Here is a 15,995-nt window from a genome sequence, read left to right as displayed (position 1 = left end):
AGATCTGTATCCCTAGAATATAGGATGCCTCACCCAAATCCTTCATCGAGAATCTACCTGATAACCATATCTTTGTTGACTGCAACATCCCTATGTCATTCCCAATGAGTAGGATGTCATCAACATAAAGCACTATGAACGTCACCGCATCCTTAACTACTTTCTTGTACACGCACGGTTCCTCCGGGTTTTTGATGAAACCAAAGTCCTTTATTGTTTCATCAAATTTCTGGTTCCAACTTCTTGATTCTTGTTTGAGACCATAAATTGATCTCTGAAGCTTGCATACCTTATGCTCGCTTTCCATGGATGTGAATCCCTCTGGCTGCATCATATAGATTTCTTCCTTAATGTTTCCATTAAGAAATGCAGTCTTCACATCCATTTGTCATATCTCATAGTCATATCATGCTGCTATGGCAATAAGGATTCTTATGGACCTGAACATTTCTACTGGTGAAAAGGTTTCATCATAGTCAACTCCTTGTCTTTGAGTATAACCTTTTGCTACCAATCGTGCCTTGTAGGTTAGTACCTTGCCATCAGGCCCAAGTTTTCTCTTGTAGATCCATTTACACCCTATTGGACAATTCCATCGGGAGGATCTACTAAAGACCAAACTTGGTTTGTATGCATCGAGTTTATTTTTGACTGCATAGCATCAAGCCATAAATTCGAATACGCATCAGAAATTGCTTCCTTGAAGTTTCTTGGATCACATCCAATGTCGGGTTCACTTTGATCCCCTTCAAGAAGAAGACCATATCGAACAGGAGGTCTAGAAGTCCTCTCGGATCTCCTAGATATAGGCGTGTCCATTGAAGGTTCTTGAGGTGTGTGTTCGTTATTTTGTATCTCGGGTTCTTCTCAAATTTCTTCGAGTTCCATCATCTTGCCTTTCTTATCTAATAAGAACTCCTTCTCCATGAAGGTGGCATTCCTCGAAACAAACACTTTTGTCTCATAAGGATGATAGAAATAATATCCAATTGAATTCTTCGGATATCCTACAAAATAACATAAGGTGGATCGACTATCCAACTTATCTTTCACTGTCTGCTTCACGTAAGCAGGACATCCCCAAATCCTTAAGTACGAATACTTAGGAGTTTTGCCATTCCATAACTCGTATGGAGTTTTATCTACTACTTTAGTGTGGACATTGTTCAACAACAATACCGTCGTTTCAAGCGCATAGCCCCAAAACGAAGGTGGGAGCTCAGTGAAGCTCATCATAGATCGAACCATGTCCAACAAAGTTCGATTGCGACGCTCCGAGACACCATTCAGCTGAGGTGTCATAGGAGGAGTCCACTGAGAGAGAATCTCATTCTCTTTTAGATAGCTCAAACACTCGGTACTTAAGTATTATCCACCTCGATCCAATCGAAGTGCTTTAATACTTCTACCTTGTTTGTTTTCTACTTCAGCCTTGAATTCTTTGAACTTTTAAAATGATTCAGACTTATATTTTATTAAATATAAATACCCATACCTTGAATAATCATCAGTAAAGGTAATGAAGTAGGTGTGACCAAATTTAGTACCGATACTAAATGGTCCGCAAACATCTGTATGGATCAAATCCAACAGATTTTGACTACGCTCAGGCTTCCCTTTGAAAGGAGATTTAGTCATTTTTTCCTTTTAGGCAGAACTCACAAGTAGGTAGAGAGTTAATATCAGACATATCAAATATGCCCTCTCCCACTAACTTGTTCATTCTCCTTGAGGAAATATGACCTAGCCTAGCATGCCAAAGGTTTGCCGGGTTTTGACTATCGTTTTTCCTTTTATTTGTTGTTACCGGTTTATCAACATAATCAACTGGAACGTCTTTTAATTTTAAGTTATATAGATCGTTTTAAATTGTCCATTTCAAATCAAACATTCATTCTTGTAAATATTTCAAATCCCATTTGCAAATTTTCAAGAAATATCTTCTCTATCAAGAATAGAAAAAGAAATAATGTTTTAATGAAATCTTGGTACAAATAAAAAACATCTATCTCAAAATATAGCTTAAAATTGTTTTTGCAAAATTAAACAAATGTTTCTCATAGCTTTTGGATTCAACTCTGGAACCATTCCCGAGTCTTAACTGGGTCTCACACATCCTAAGCTTACAACTTCTTGTCATCATCTGCAACTCATTGCAAATGTGAGATCTACATCTGGTATCCAATACCCAAGAAATAGTATTAAGTGAAATATTTATAAAATATATCCTTTGTAGTTTGTAACTACTCGATATATATTCTTTGCAGTTGCGCTTCCAGTAACCGGGTTTCTTGCAGTGATGGCAAACTTATTTAGACTTGTCCATCTTTGCATGTAACATTTGGCCTTGAGATCATGGTCCTACCATTTCTCTAGTTTGGCCAACCTTTCCGAAGTCACATACCTACACAGTCTCAGAATACTCTCATTTCGGCATGGGATCGGTTCATTCATGTCTCCTTCTGCCTAGAAGCCTACCAGAAGCCGTTCATTGTCCGTGCAACCTCTTGGCACCGGCGATCACTCCTTGCCTCCTCAGCCCCGGGCGTCACATGCCCACCAGCTTCCGCTTGGTTCGTCCCCAAACCATACCGTACTAAGAGAGGTCGGCTCTGATACCATTTGTAACGACCCACTGTATCAAGACGAGTCTTTTCAGTGTGCTTATGTTCTCACTCACATGCACCCTAAGAAACTTTTCAGGAGGTCACCCATCCTATAATTGTCCCAAGTCAAGCAAACTTAACTTTGGAGTTCTTATGTGATGAGCTCCCGAAAAGAAGATGCACCTTCTTGATATGAGTAGTACATATGGAATCTTTTAAGCCCACCTCAACCATGTAGTCTCATACCTACACAGTCTCAGAATCCCTCTCATTTCGGCACAGGATCGGTTCATTCATGTCTCCCTCTGTCTAGAAGCCTACCAGGAGCCGCTCATTGTTCGTACAACCTCTTGGCACCGGCGATCACTCCTTGCCTCCTCAGCCCCGGGCGTCACACTTTTACTAGGAATTGTATTCTCACCGGAGTTATCCGGCTGTTGTCTTGTCTTTGTATGTGTGCTTGGAAATAGTTTGGTCAGGTTGGAGTCAGAGGCAGCATGACTAGACTGGGATTGTGATGATAGAAGTGAGGACTTGGTTTTAAAAGTCTAACTTTGTATTCGAACTCATTTGTATCTCGTATTGTATTTTGAATTTTAGAACTTAGAATTGATGCATGTTCTACTAGTTCGATTATTGTACAACTTAGAAATATCATGTATTGGGTTTATGCATGTTGTATATTAAAATTTGAGTATTTGAGTTGGATTTTGGAAGTTGCATGATCTGTTGTCTGTTATTATTTTTCGGAAAATTTACGAGTCCCCGTGCCTACATCCATTTAGGGGTCCGTGTACCTTCGCTTTTTGTGATGTTCAGGATTTTTTCATGCACGAACCCCATGCATAGGTCCGTGCATGGGTCCGTGTGATTCTCGGTCGAGGCGGTGTACTCCTAAAATCTCATTTTTAGAGTCCGGACCTGGGCACGGAGGTGTGCACGGGGTCCGTATATTTTCCTTCCCAGAGATTCCGCTGCAGACTTATGCACGGACCCGGGCACGGAGGGTGCAAGGGGTCCGGGCATGTTTTAAAAAAAATTCTTATCCTTTGTTCGGAATCTCTACGGTCTATTGAATGATTTATTTTTATTAGATGATTAGAATACATGTCCTCACATCACGTCTTTCTCAAGGTGTCACCTTTGAAGGGAGTAATGAGGTTTGGAATGAAAGGAAATTTGAGTCCGAGATATATAGTACCTTTCGAGATCCTAGAGAAAGTTGAGGCTCGAGCTTACCGAGTTTATTTACCTCCAAACTTATCAAGTTTACACAACGTATTTTACATCTCCATGTTTAGGAATTATGTCTCAAACACTTAACATGTGATTCGCCACGAACCAGTTGAGTGGATGCCAAACTTGTCTTATGAGGCGATGCCAGTTCAAATCTTGGAAAGACAAGTCAGGAAGTTGAGAAATCAAGAGGTCGGAATGGTTAAGGTGTTGTGTCGTAATCAGCTAGTAGAGGAGGCTACGTGGGAGATTGAGGATGAGCTGTTTGGTAATTCAAATTTCAAGGACGAAATTCTTTTTAAGAAGAGTAGGTTGTAAGGTCCAGTAGTCCACTAATTCACTCACAAGATTTTTAAATGATGTTTATGGTTCTAATTATTTAATTTATGAGATTTAAAGATTATGCTAGGATATGCCTGATGTTTTTCATGTTGCAAGTCAATTTAGTGTTTTCAAGTTTGGGATTAATTCTGGACTTAGAAAACGAAACTAGCCTACAATCGAGGTTAAACAAATATTTTATATTTATTTTAAGTTTAATGTTAAGGCAGTTTTATTTTAAAATAGAAAGGAGAAAATTTTAAAAGTCGGGATTGATGACTAATGGGCTGACTTCCAAGCCCATTAGTCATATAATGAGTGGACGTTCAATCTTCTTACTCTTTTCTCTCAAAACACACCGCCTACTCCCTCTCCCTCTCTCTTCTCGTTCAAAATATGCACCAAGAAAGAATAATGTAAGGCACGGGATTATTTGATTTAATCCGAGATTATTTAATTTTGATTAGAGATTATTTAATTTGAAAATATATGGAGTTTAGATTTGAATTCTAATATTCTTAAATTATTTATGATTGAAATTGAATTAAAAGATTTGTCGAGGACTGAATTACAAATCACTGAAGTTATCAGGGACTAAACTATAATATGTTGATATTTATCTCATTTCCACTTGATTTGTAAGCATTTCAACGTGTCCAACATATCATAAGAGAAGGGAAGAAGCTTAGAAGCTTGGGAAACGCCATTTTTGTCTTTGAAAAGTTCCGATATTTCGATATCCGGCTGTCAGAATTCAGAATCGCTTATATATTTGTGATCACGGCGCTGAGAACTTCGTTTTGGTATATATTTTCTGAAGTTCTATCATAACTTGAATTTTGATGTTTTTATGGGTCTTGAATATTATTGGTTATATGCGTATATGAGCTTGCATCGATTGTATATTCGAAGACGGATCGAAGAAAGAACGTCGTATGAATTTGATATGAATTGTTGAAGCTATTTTTGAAATCCTATCTTCTGAATTTTTGGTTTGGACTTATGATATGGATGGTTTGATGATATCTATATGCTGATATGTAGTGTATTGAGTTGGGAGTTTGAATTCGATATCGTTTTGGTTACCTAGTTTCAGTCATTACGCCGTTGGCTTATGATTTGAATTTGTTTTGATATCTTGATGATTGAGCTGACTTTGAAGTAAGTTGTTGTTGGTTGTTGTTGATAATTGTAGCTTATATATACTTCATTTTCAGCTTGGACAAGAGATTGAGCGACTCGACATTTCCATCTTTGAACCGAGCAAACTTTGATCAAGGTTTAGAATTTGTTTTGATATTGAAGAGTTGAGGATGACTTGAATAGCTTGTGATATATGTGTTCTTGATTGTATTTCAGATTTGAAGTAAGTATCTACAATCCGAGAAGAACGAGAAGGTATAAGACAACATCGAGAGTCAGGAATTCAATACTCAAGAATGACGCTTCTTGAGTTATTCCGCAAAAACCACATACTTGTTTATCGTTTGTGTTTATATTATTGATGTTGTTGATCCATTTCAGGTAGTGGATCTTTATTTGATATTATATGATATGAGATATGAATTGATTCTTATGTCAAGGTCAGATGGACCTTATTTTCGAGTCTGATGAGACGACGATAGATGGATATCCATGTTAAGATCGTATACGAATCTTGATGGCAAAAAGTGTGATAGGAATCACTTCTTTATATATGCGTTTACTCTATTCTTGAGTCGAAATGTTTAGAGTAGATATGAATTTATTTAACACATGTATATGTTGATTATACTGAGAATTGTATTCTCACCGGAGTTTATCTGGCTGTTGTCTTGTTTTGTATGTGTGCATGACAACAGATGGGGAAGGAGCTGGCCAAAGTCGACGAGGGTAGCTCATGAGAGAAGATTAGACGTGGACTCGGGTTGTTTATAGCTGAATCGACGTGTACTTTAGTCCTAGCAAGAATGTTAGAAATCACTTGTGAATATTGTTCTTGAGAAGTTGATGAACACTTGTGTAGTTTCATGCTTTTGTTGAATTCCAAACCGTTAGATTGATGTGTAAACTAGTTATAAATATGTGTAGATCTTGTTCTTTGTATTTATACATGTTCTAGACTTGTAAAACATGGATTGGAATGAGTTGGAAGGATAAAAAAGTGTTGTTGAAAAACAGAGCAGCAAGCTGCCCAGATCAGCGCCCGAGCTGCACTTTTTGGCAGCCCAGGCATTGCCCAAAAATTCCCAACCCGAGAGTTGGGTTAGGGAGGGACGCTCAAGCGGCGGTTTTTGACCTCCCGAGCGCACCCCTATTTTTAAAAAAAAATTTGTTTGATTTTCTTCCTTACTTGTTTAATTAATGTTGTTTAATTACTAATGGCCTTAAGAGTGAGATTAGCAACCCGAGGCCCCACAACAGGTGGTATCAGAGCGAAGTTAGTTATTGGACTGAACTAGAATGAGCGGGGTAGATCGAGTCTATCTGATTGTTTATTTATTCTTGAAGCATGTTTACTATCTGAACTGATTTAAAGCTTTATGAATTGCATTCTATCTGCTTATCTGATTTGATTGGCATGAATCAAAACTCGATCTCTTGAGAAGGCATTATAGTGCTAATCAGAGAAGGACTGTAACAGATTTGTTATATCTGAGATTGAATTGTGTACTAATCTATTGATAATCAGATATGCATCAAAGACCAGAGACTAGACAGACTAGGCAGTGATAGAACCGACAGTGCCACAAGAAACAGAAGCACCGAGAGTAGAACCGACAGTGCCACAAGCAACAGAAATTCCTAGAACTGAACAATGTAGTACTTCGAGAGATATGGGGGATATGACTGCTACTCCGATGGAAACTTTATTGAAACGCTTTCAGTCATTTAAACAGCCAACACTGAAAGGAACTGAGAATTCTGTGGAATGTGAGAGTTGGCTCGAGGATATTGAAGAGTTATTTGAATCCCTTGACTATGCAGAAGATCGTCGAGTCAAACTTGTTATACACCAATTACATGAAGTTGCAAAAGGTTGGTGGATAGCAACACAAAGAGCACTAGAGCATCGAGGTACGGTCATTACATGGTCTGTTTTTAAAATTGCTTTCTATCAACGATTCTTCCCAGTGTCTTATAGAAAAGAAAAAGGAGCAAAATTTGCTAGCTTGCAGCAAGGGAACTTGAATATTGAGTAGTATGTTGCCAAATTTACGAATTTGCTTAAATTTTCTCCCCATATAGCAGACAGTGATGAAGCTCAAGCTGACCAGTTCATTAATGGGTTGAATCCAAATGTTTTTACTCTCGTGAATGCGGGATGACCGAACAACTTTTCCGATGCTCTTAATCGTGCAAAGGGGGTTGAAGCTGGGTTACTGAGACAACGAGGAGCACCTTTTGTGCCATTACCAGTGAGACAACCCGAAGAACAGCCATAGATTCCACCACCGCCTCGATTTGAAGGAGGAGGTAGAAGCAGTGGTAAAAAGAATTTCTTTAAAGGGAAAGCAAAACAGTTTAAGCAATCTGGAGGTAGTTCTTCAAGCTCGAGTGGATCCAAACAATTTAGAGTTGGACAAAAGTCTAGTGGTTCTGAGGTGTACTATACTAAGTGTGGAGGTCGTCATGCCAGCGACCAGTGCCGAGGAGTGTTTGGAAGCTGTCATATTTGTAATCAGACGGGACATTTTGCGAGAGTCTGCACACAGCGTGGTGTTGGAAGTTCACAAGGGGAGGGATCATTGAGATCGATGGCTTAATCTGAGAGACAGGCATATTCTGTTCATTCGTTCCAACCACAGTCTCAACAACAAGGTAGACAAGGAGGAATTCAGACCGTGTGTCAACCTCCGAGACAGCAAGCTCGAGTGTTTGCTTTGACTGAGGAGCAGGCACAGGCATCACCAGATGATGTGATAGCAGGTACTTGTTTTCTTTGCGGTTATCCTACTTATGTGATAGTTGATACAGGAGCTTCTCATACCTTTATTTCTGAACAATTTGCATTATTGCATTCATTACCTGTTGAATTGTTATCTGGTATTGTGTCTATTTCATCACCTTTGGGAAAAGGTATTGTGTCTGTGAAATTAGTGAGAAATTGTACATTGCAGATGACGGTAATGAGATTGAAATAGACTGTATTGTGCTTGGTTTTTCCAAATTTGATTGTATTATTGGCATAGACGTGTTAACCAAGTACAGGGCTACAGTTGATTGTGTTCAAAAGGTTGTACAGTTCAGACCTGAGATGACTGATGAATGGAGATTTTATGTTAAAGGTTCAAAATCTCGTATTCCTTTGATATATGTTCTATCCATGACACATTTATTGCAAAAAGGAGCAGAGGGATATCTTGTATATGCAGTAGATGTGACGAAAACTAGTCTAACATTGGCTGATTTGCCAGTGGTTAGTGAATCGCTGATGTCCTTCCTGGTGAGATTCCAGGATTGCCTCCATTCCGAGAGATAGACTTCAGAGTTGAACTGATGCCAAGTACAAAACCTATTTCGAAAGCACCTTACCGAATGGCACCAGTTGAACTGAAAGAGTTGAAGGAACAGTTGGAAGATCTATTAGCCAAAGGGTGCATTAGACCGAGTGTCTCTCCTTGGGGTGCACCGGTACTTTTTGTACGAAAGAAGGATGGAACAATGAGATTGTGCATCGACTACCACAACTGAACAAAGCAATGATAAAGAATTGTTATCCTTTACCTCGAATTGATGATTTGTTTGATCAGTTACAGGGTTCGTCGGTATATTTGAAAATTGATTTAAGATCCGCCTACCATCAATTGAGAGTAAGAGATGAAGATATATCGGAAACTGCATTTCGAACTAGGTATGGTCACTTTGAATTTATTGTAATGTCGTTTGGTTTGACGAATGCTCCAGCGGTATTTATGGGTCTTATGAATCGAGTGTTTCAGAAATATCTTGATGATTTCGTTATCATATTTATTGACGATATTTTGATCTATTCCAAGTACCTATGTGATCATGCTGACCATTTGTTAACAGTTCTGAAGACTTTAAGAGCAGAAATATTGTATGCCAAGCTATCCAAATGTGAGTTTTGGTTGCAAAAAGTAGTATTTCTCGGTCATATTATATCTGGAGACGGTATTTTTGTTGATCCGAGTAAGGCTGAAGCAGTGATCAGTTGGCCTAGACCGACGTCTGTACCAGAGATACGGAGTTTTATGGGTTTAGCAGGGTATTATCGTCGCTTTATCAAAGATTTCTCGAGTATTGCCAAACCTATTACTCAACTCACACAGAAGAATGCACCGTTTGTTTAGACTGAGGCTTACGAAGATTGTTTTATTGAATTGAAGAAGAGGCTGACAAGTGCACCAGTCTTGATTATCCCTTCAGGTACTTGTTATTTCACTCTTTATTGTGATGCTTCTCACAGGGGACTAGGATGTATGCTGATGCAGCGAGATAATGTTTTTGTTTATGCTTCAAGACAGTTGAAGCCACATGAGACAAGATATCCAATTCATGATCTTGAATTGGCAGTCATTGTCTTTGCATTGAAAATATGGCGTCATTATTTGTACGGTGAGAAGTTCAAAAATTATTCTGATCATAAGAGTCAGAAATATCTGTTTACGCAATTTGAATTGAACATGAGACAACGAAGATGGTTAGATTTTTTAAAGGGCTTTGATTGCGAAATCAAATATTATCTAGGAAAATCAAATGCAACTGCAGATGCCCTAAGTAGGAAGGTATGTATTTTGTCCTTATCTACTATAGGCGTATCTCATTTGATTGAAGATTGTTGCATTTTTGGATTAACATTTGAGACAGATATGAGGTCTATTCAAGTTTGTGCGATTCGAGCTGAGCCTGAATTGTTGATTCGAATCAAGGATGCACAGAAGGAAGATCAGGGATTCAGAAATCAGTTGAAATGGTTAAGTCTGGATATCAATCTGAATATAATGTCAGTGCTGATGATATCTTATATGTGAATAACCGACTTGTTGTTCCAAATGTTTCTGATCTGAAACAGCGGATATTGAAAGAAGCGCATTGCAGTAGATACAGTATTCATCCTGGTGGCAGGAAAATGTATAATGATTTGAAGAATCATTATTGGTGGAAACAGATGAAATCCGATGTCGATGAATACGTGTCTAAATGCATGAATTGTCAACAGGTGAAGGCTGAGAGAAAGAAGCCTGGTGGTCTGTTACAGAGTTTGTCAATTCCTGAATGGAAATGGGATCACATTTCAATGGACTTTGTGATGAAGTTGCCATGTTCATCCCAAGGTTGTGATGCAATTTGGGTGATCATTGATAGGTTGACGAAATCAGCTTGTTTTATTCCATACCTAATGACATATCGACATGATCAGATGGAAGATTTATATGTCAAGGAAGTGGTAAGATTGCATGGAGTGCCTAATTTGATTGTATCTGATCGCAACCCTCGATTTACATCGCAATTTGGGTGATCATTGATAGGTTGACGAAATCAGCTTGTTTTATTCCATACCTAATGACATATCGACATGATCAGATGGCAGATTTATATGTCAAGGAAGTGGTAAGATTGCACGGAGTGCCTAAGTTGATTGTATCTGATCGCGACCACCCTCGATTTACATCGTACTTTTGTCATAGCCTACAGCAAGCTTTAGGTACACATTTACATTTGAGTACTGCTTATCATCCTCAAACTGACGGACAGTCAGAATGAACGATTCAAACTCTTGAGGATATGCTGAGAGTTGTAGTACTTGATCTGAGTACAAACTAGCAAGATTCGTTACCACTTGTGGAGTTCTCGTACAACAATAGTTATCAGACTAGTATTGAGATGGCTCCATTTGAAGCGTTGTATGGTAGGAAGTGCAGATCACCGTTATTGGGATGATGTTAAAGAGGTACCTGAGATTGGTCCTGATATGATTAGAGAGATGACTGACAAAGTAAAACTCATTCAGAAGCGAATGAAAACAGCTCAAGACAGACAGGCAAAGTATGCGAACGTGAGACGTCGACCTTTGAGTTTTGAGCAGGGAGACAGGGTATTCTTGAAGATTTCACCTTTCAGGGGTACTGTTCGATTTGGTAAGCAAGGGAATTTGTCTCCACGTTTTATTGAACCGTATGAGATTTTAGAGAAGATATGCGATCTAGCTTATCGACTTGCATTACCTCCAGCTTTATCTGGTATTCACGATGTACTCCATGTTTCGATGCTGAGGAAATATCAGCCTGATTTATCTCATACTATCCAAGTGGATGAAGCTGAACTTGATGACAAGCTGAGCTATTTTGAGAAGCCGGTTCATATTCTTGATCGAAAAGAAAAACAACTCCAAACCAAAACCATTACATTGGTGAAGATTCAATGGAGTCGGCGTGGAGTTGAAGAAACGACATGGGAAACGGAAGACGACATGAGACAGAGCTTTCCCTATCTATTTCATTTATGTGAGTTCTTATTCAGTTTCTGTTATTTCTTTATCTTATGTGTGTACAGATTGCTTATGAATTCGAGGACAAACCTATGTCTTAGAGGGGGAGAAATGTAAGGCTCGGGATTATTTGATTTAATCCGAGATTATTTAATTTTGATTCGAGATTATTTAATTTGAGAATATATGGAATTTAGATTTGAATTCTAATATTCTTAAATTATTTAGGACTGAAATTGAATTAAAAGATTTTCCAAGGACTGAATTGCAAATCACTGAAGTTATCAGGGACTAAACTGCAATATGTTGATATTTATCTCATTTCCACTTGATTTGTAAGCATTTCAACGTGTCCAACATATCATAAGAGAAGGGAAGAAGCTTAAAAGCATGGAAAACACCATTTTTGTCTTTGAAAAGCTCCGATATTTCGATATCCGGTCGTCAGAATTCAGAATCGCTTATATATCTGTGATCACGGCACTGAGAACTTCGTTTTGGTATATATTTTCTGAAGTTCTATCATATCTTGAATTTTGATGTTTTGATGGGTCTTGAATATTATTGGTTATATGCATATATCATCTTTCACCGATTGTATATTCGAAGACGGATCGAAGAAAGAACGTCGTATGAATTTGATATGAATTGTTGAAGCTATTTTCGAAATCCTATCTTCTAAATTTTTGGTTTGGACGTATGATATGGATGGTTTGATGATATCTATATGCTGATATGTAGTGTATTGAGTTGGGAGTTTGAATTCGATATCGTTTCGGTTACCGAGTTTCAGTGTTACGTCGTTGGCTTATGATTTGAAGTGGTTTTGATATATTGATGATTGAGCTGACTTTGAAGTAAGTTGTTGGTTTTTGTTGATAATTGTAGCTTATATATACTTCATTTTTAGCTTGCATAAGAGATTGAGCGACTCGACATTTCCGTCTTTGAACCGAGCAAACTTTGATCAAGGTTTAGAAGTTGTTTTGATATTGAAGAGTTGAGGATGACTTGAATAGCTTGTGATACATGTGTTCTTGATTGTATTTCATATTTGAAGTATCTACAATCTGAGAAGAACGATAAGGTATAAGAAAACATCGAGAGTCAGGAATTCAATACTCAAGAATGACGCTTCTTGAGTTATTCCGCAAAAAACCACATATTTGTTTATCTTTTGTGTTTATATTATTGATGTTGTTGATCCATTTCAGGTAGTGGATATTTATTTGATATGATATGATATGATATATGAATTGATTCTTATGTCAAGGTTAGATGGACCTTATTTTCGAGTCAGATGAGACGACGATAGATGGATATTCATGTCAAGATCGTATACGAATCTTGATGGCAAAGAGTGTGATAGGAATCAATTCTTTATATATGCGTTTACTTTATTCTTGAGTCGAAATGTTTAGAGTCGATATGAATTTATTTAACGCATGTATATGTTGATTATACTGAGAATTATATTCTCATCGGAGTTTATCCGGTTGTTGTCTTGTTTTGTATGTGTGCATGATGACAGATGGGGCAGGAGTTGGCCAAAGTTGACGAGGGTAGCTCATAAGAGAATATTAGACGTGGACTCGGGTTGTTTATAGCTGAATCGATGTGTACTTTAGTCCTAGCAAGCATGTTAGAAAACACTTGTGAATATTGTTCTTGAGAAGTTGATGAACACTTGTGCAGTTTCATGCTTTTGTTGGATTCCAAACCGTTAGATTGATGTATAAACTAGTTATAAACATGTGTAGATATTGTTCTTCGTATTTATACATGTTCTAGACTTGTAAAACATGGATTGGAATGAGTTGGAAGGATCAAAAAGTGTTGTTGAAAAACAGAGCAGCAAGCTGCCCAGATCAGCGCCCGAGCTGCACTTTTTGGCAGCCCGGGCGCAGCCCAAAAATTCCTAACCCGAGAGTTGGGTTAGGGAGGGGCGCTCGAGCGGCGGTTTTTGACCGCCCGAGCGCACCTCTATTTTGAAAAAAAAAATTGTTTGATCTTCTTCCTTACTTGTTTAATTAATGTTGTTTAATTACTAATTGCCCTAAGAATGAAATTAGCAACCAAAGGCCCCACAAATAAAGACTCTCAATCTCATTCTTCCAAGGTTAGATCGATACCAAAATCCATATTAAACCCAACATACAATAATCAGGAAAGTTTTGAATGCTTTTGAAACCACCGTTAAAGAATATAGATATTTTGATATTAAAAATCTGCATGTTGATGTGTATGTAAAGTAAATGGCATTTATTTTAGGATATTTTGAAGAGCATTATGTAGAATTATAAAACATGAATCGTTCTTGACGTTTTGAGTACAGATTTTTTAGATTTGATGAGAAACTATGTTTGAATCTGAGTATTTTTGGTGTGTGTATTTGTGTGCAAAGTTTTGATTCAAATCTTTTGAAGTTTGATTGTTATTGAGCGAATCCTTTTCGATTTTTTGAATTTTTTTTCATGTGTAGGATCAAAAATTTCAATGGGTGAGTGTGTATTTTTTAGGAAAAAAAAAACAAAAGGACCAAATCGAGGCTAAGGATCGCATAGGAACACCTGTGCGATGCTTCTGGTTTCCCAGGCAGCATACCACGCCCTCCAGCATGCAGGTTTGCTCACTCGAGCGTGTTGGGTTCTATCCAAGAAGTTGATTTTTGGGTTTTAAGGGTCCAAATTCATTTGTAAAGTATTTTAAGGTGTATTGAGTCTTTTTAAGAGTCATTATGCATAAAGTTTTAAGTTTTGATTTCTAGAACGTAAGGACTCACGGATTGGTTTTTAAGTATTGCATTATAATTAGTATTTCTTCATGAAACATATGTTCTTATGAAAGGCATGTAATTTTATGAAATGATTAAGGGTGTTCTTGATTTTATTTCAATTTATCATGCGTGATTTTTTTAATCATGAAGAATTTAAAGAGCATGGCACAAAAAGATGTTTTATGATGAAAGTTTATGAATGTGAGGATGTTTATGAAGCATGATGGAATGAATATTTATGATGAAGTTTTTATGAAGTAATGATGATGATGTTTCATAAAAATGATGAAGTATGATGATGTTATGATGATGCATGAAAAATATTTTGATGTTGTATGTGTTCTTGTGGTATCAGTACGGGATTGATACTTCGGATTGATCCCCGAAGGGGCCATTCCAAAGAATGAAAGTTTAAGCGACCAAGGGGTGAGATGAGACGCATAATGGCTAAGGTCAGTATGTTCCATATGCTTGTTGTACAACGACCGTGATCACGGAAACCTAATGTGCTTATAAACAGTGGTTATCACAGTTGCATGTATTTCATCGCCCAAAATGATGGATTTTATGACATGTTTTCTCATGCGTTATGGTTTTATTATGTTATACTTTAATGGTGCAGGTAATGATATTTTAGGTGATATTATTGATGAGTACGTTGAGGGGCATGAAGTGGAGTAGCCGGTCCGATGAGGGAAGATGCACGAGCGCGCTGTTAGAGGAACTTTATTATATAGTGCATCGTTAAAGTTTGTTTGAGGAGAAAAAAAATTTTAATCTTTACACATATTGACAAACTTTGGTGAATGATTTTATTACAGTTGTTTGGTGAAAAGTTATTTTTTTAATGAATTTTTTTTATTTTTCCTATTTTTCTTATGTTTTAAATAATGTATGTTTAGTAGCGTCCTCGAGTTTTGAGAATGTTACAGATATTCATATAAAAAATTTTAAAATAGATAATATGAATAAATATGTTTAGAAACTTAAAAAATTTTAAAGCAGATAATATATGTTAGTTATACTTGAGTTACAAATTTAATAAAAATATATCTCTTATGAGTCAGTATCACATGTCTATATTTATGAGACGAATCGACCCATATTTTTAATGTAAAGTAATACCTTGACATATGAAGCAATATTTTTTTCATAAGTTGGGACAAATAGGAGATCTATATCACAAAATGGACAGACTGTCTCACAAGAATTTTTGTCTTTAAAAAAAATTGGGATGTATATATTTTTGAACTACTTAAAAATTGAGTATTTCACAATTTGATAAGGTGTTTTTGGTACTTACACAAATGTGTAATCAAGACATCAAAAATAATTACTCTAAAGGATTCATGTTTTAAGTTTACTAGAAGATCTAGTGTAATAACTCGAATTCTATTTTACAAGCTTAAATGATTAAACTTAATTAAAAGATTTTAATACGATTAATCGGACCAATAAATCGACTCCAAGATGTCAGAAAATTGTATAAGAGTCAAAGTTGACACGGGTAGTTCGAAAGGTCCGAACATGGACTAGTATGAGTTCGGAAGGTCCGAAGAGTTCGGACCAAGTGGTGCAGTTCGGAAGCTAAGGGTGAGATCAAAACCACCAAACGAGAGATTGT

The 15,995-nt window shown here is 37.2% G+C and overlaps 1 protein-coding gene across 1 annotated transcript; it reads left to right on the top strand.

The window, feature by feature from the left end:
• Nucleotides 1-8,400: 8,400 nt before the first annotated feature.
• LOC140862514 (uncharacterized) lies at nucleotides 8,401-11,696 on the top strand. Its single transcript, XM_073265543.1, has 7 exons — nucleotides 8,401-8,589; nucleotides 10,276-10,458; nucleotides 10,528-10,584; nucleotides 10,692-10,812; nucleotides 11,021-11,103; nucleotides 11,215-11,463; nucleotides 11,661-11,696. Exons 1-7 carry the CDS (start codon nucleotides 8,401-8,403, stop codon nucleotides 11,694-11,696), a joined length of 918 nt encoding a protein of 305 aa, XP_073121644.1.
• Nucleotides 11,697-15,995: the final 4,299 nt, after the last annotated feature.

Source organism: Henckelia pumila, chromosome 4 (assembly GCF_033568475.1).
Source record: "Henckelia pumila isolate YLH828 chromosome 4, ASM3356847v2, whole genome shotgun sequence".
Lineage (NCBI taxonomy): Eukaryota > Viridiplantae > Streptophyta > Magnoliopsida > Lamiales > Gesneriaceae > Henckelia > Henckelia pumila.
Note: the sequence above shows the minus strand (reverse complement) of the source record. Positions and strands in the feature narration are given on the sequence as shown.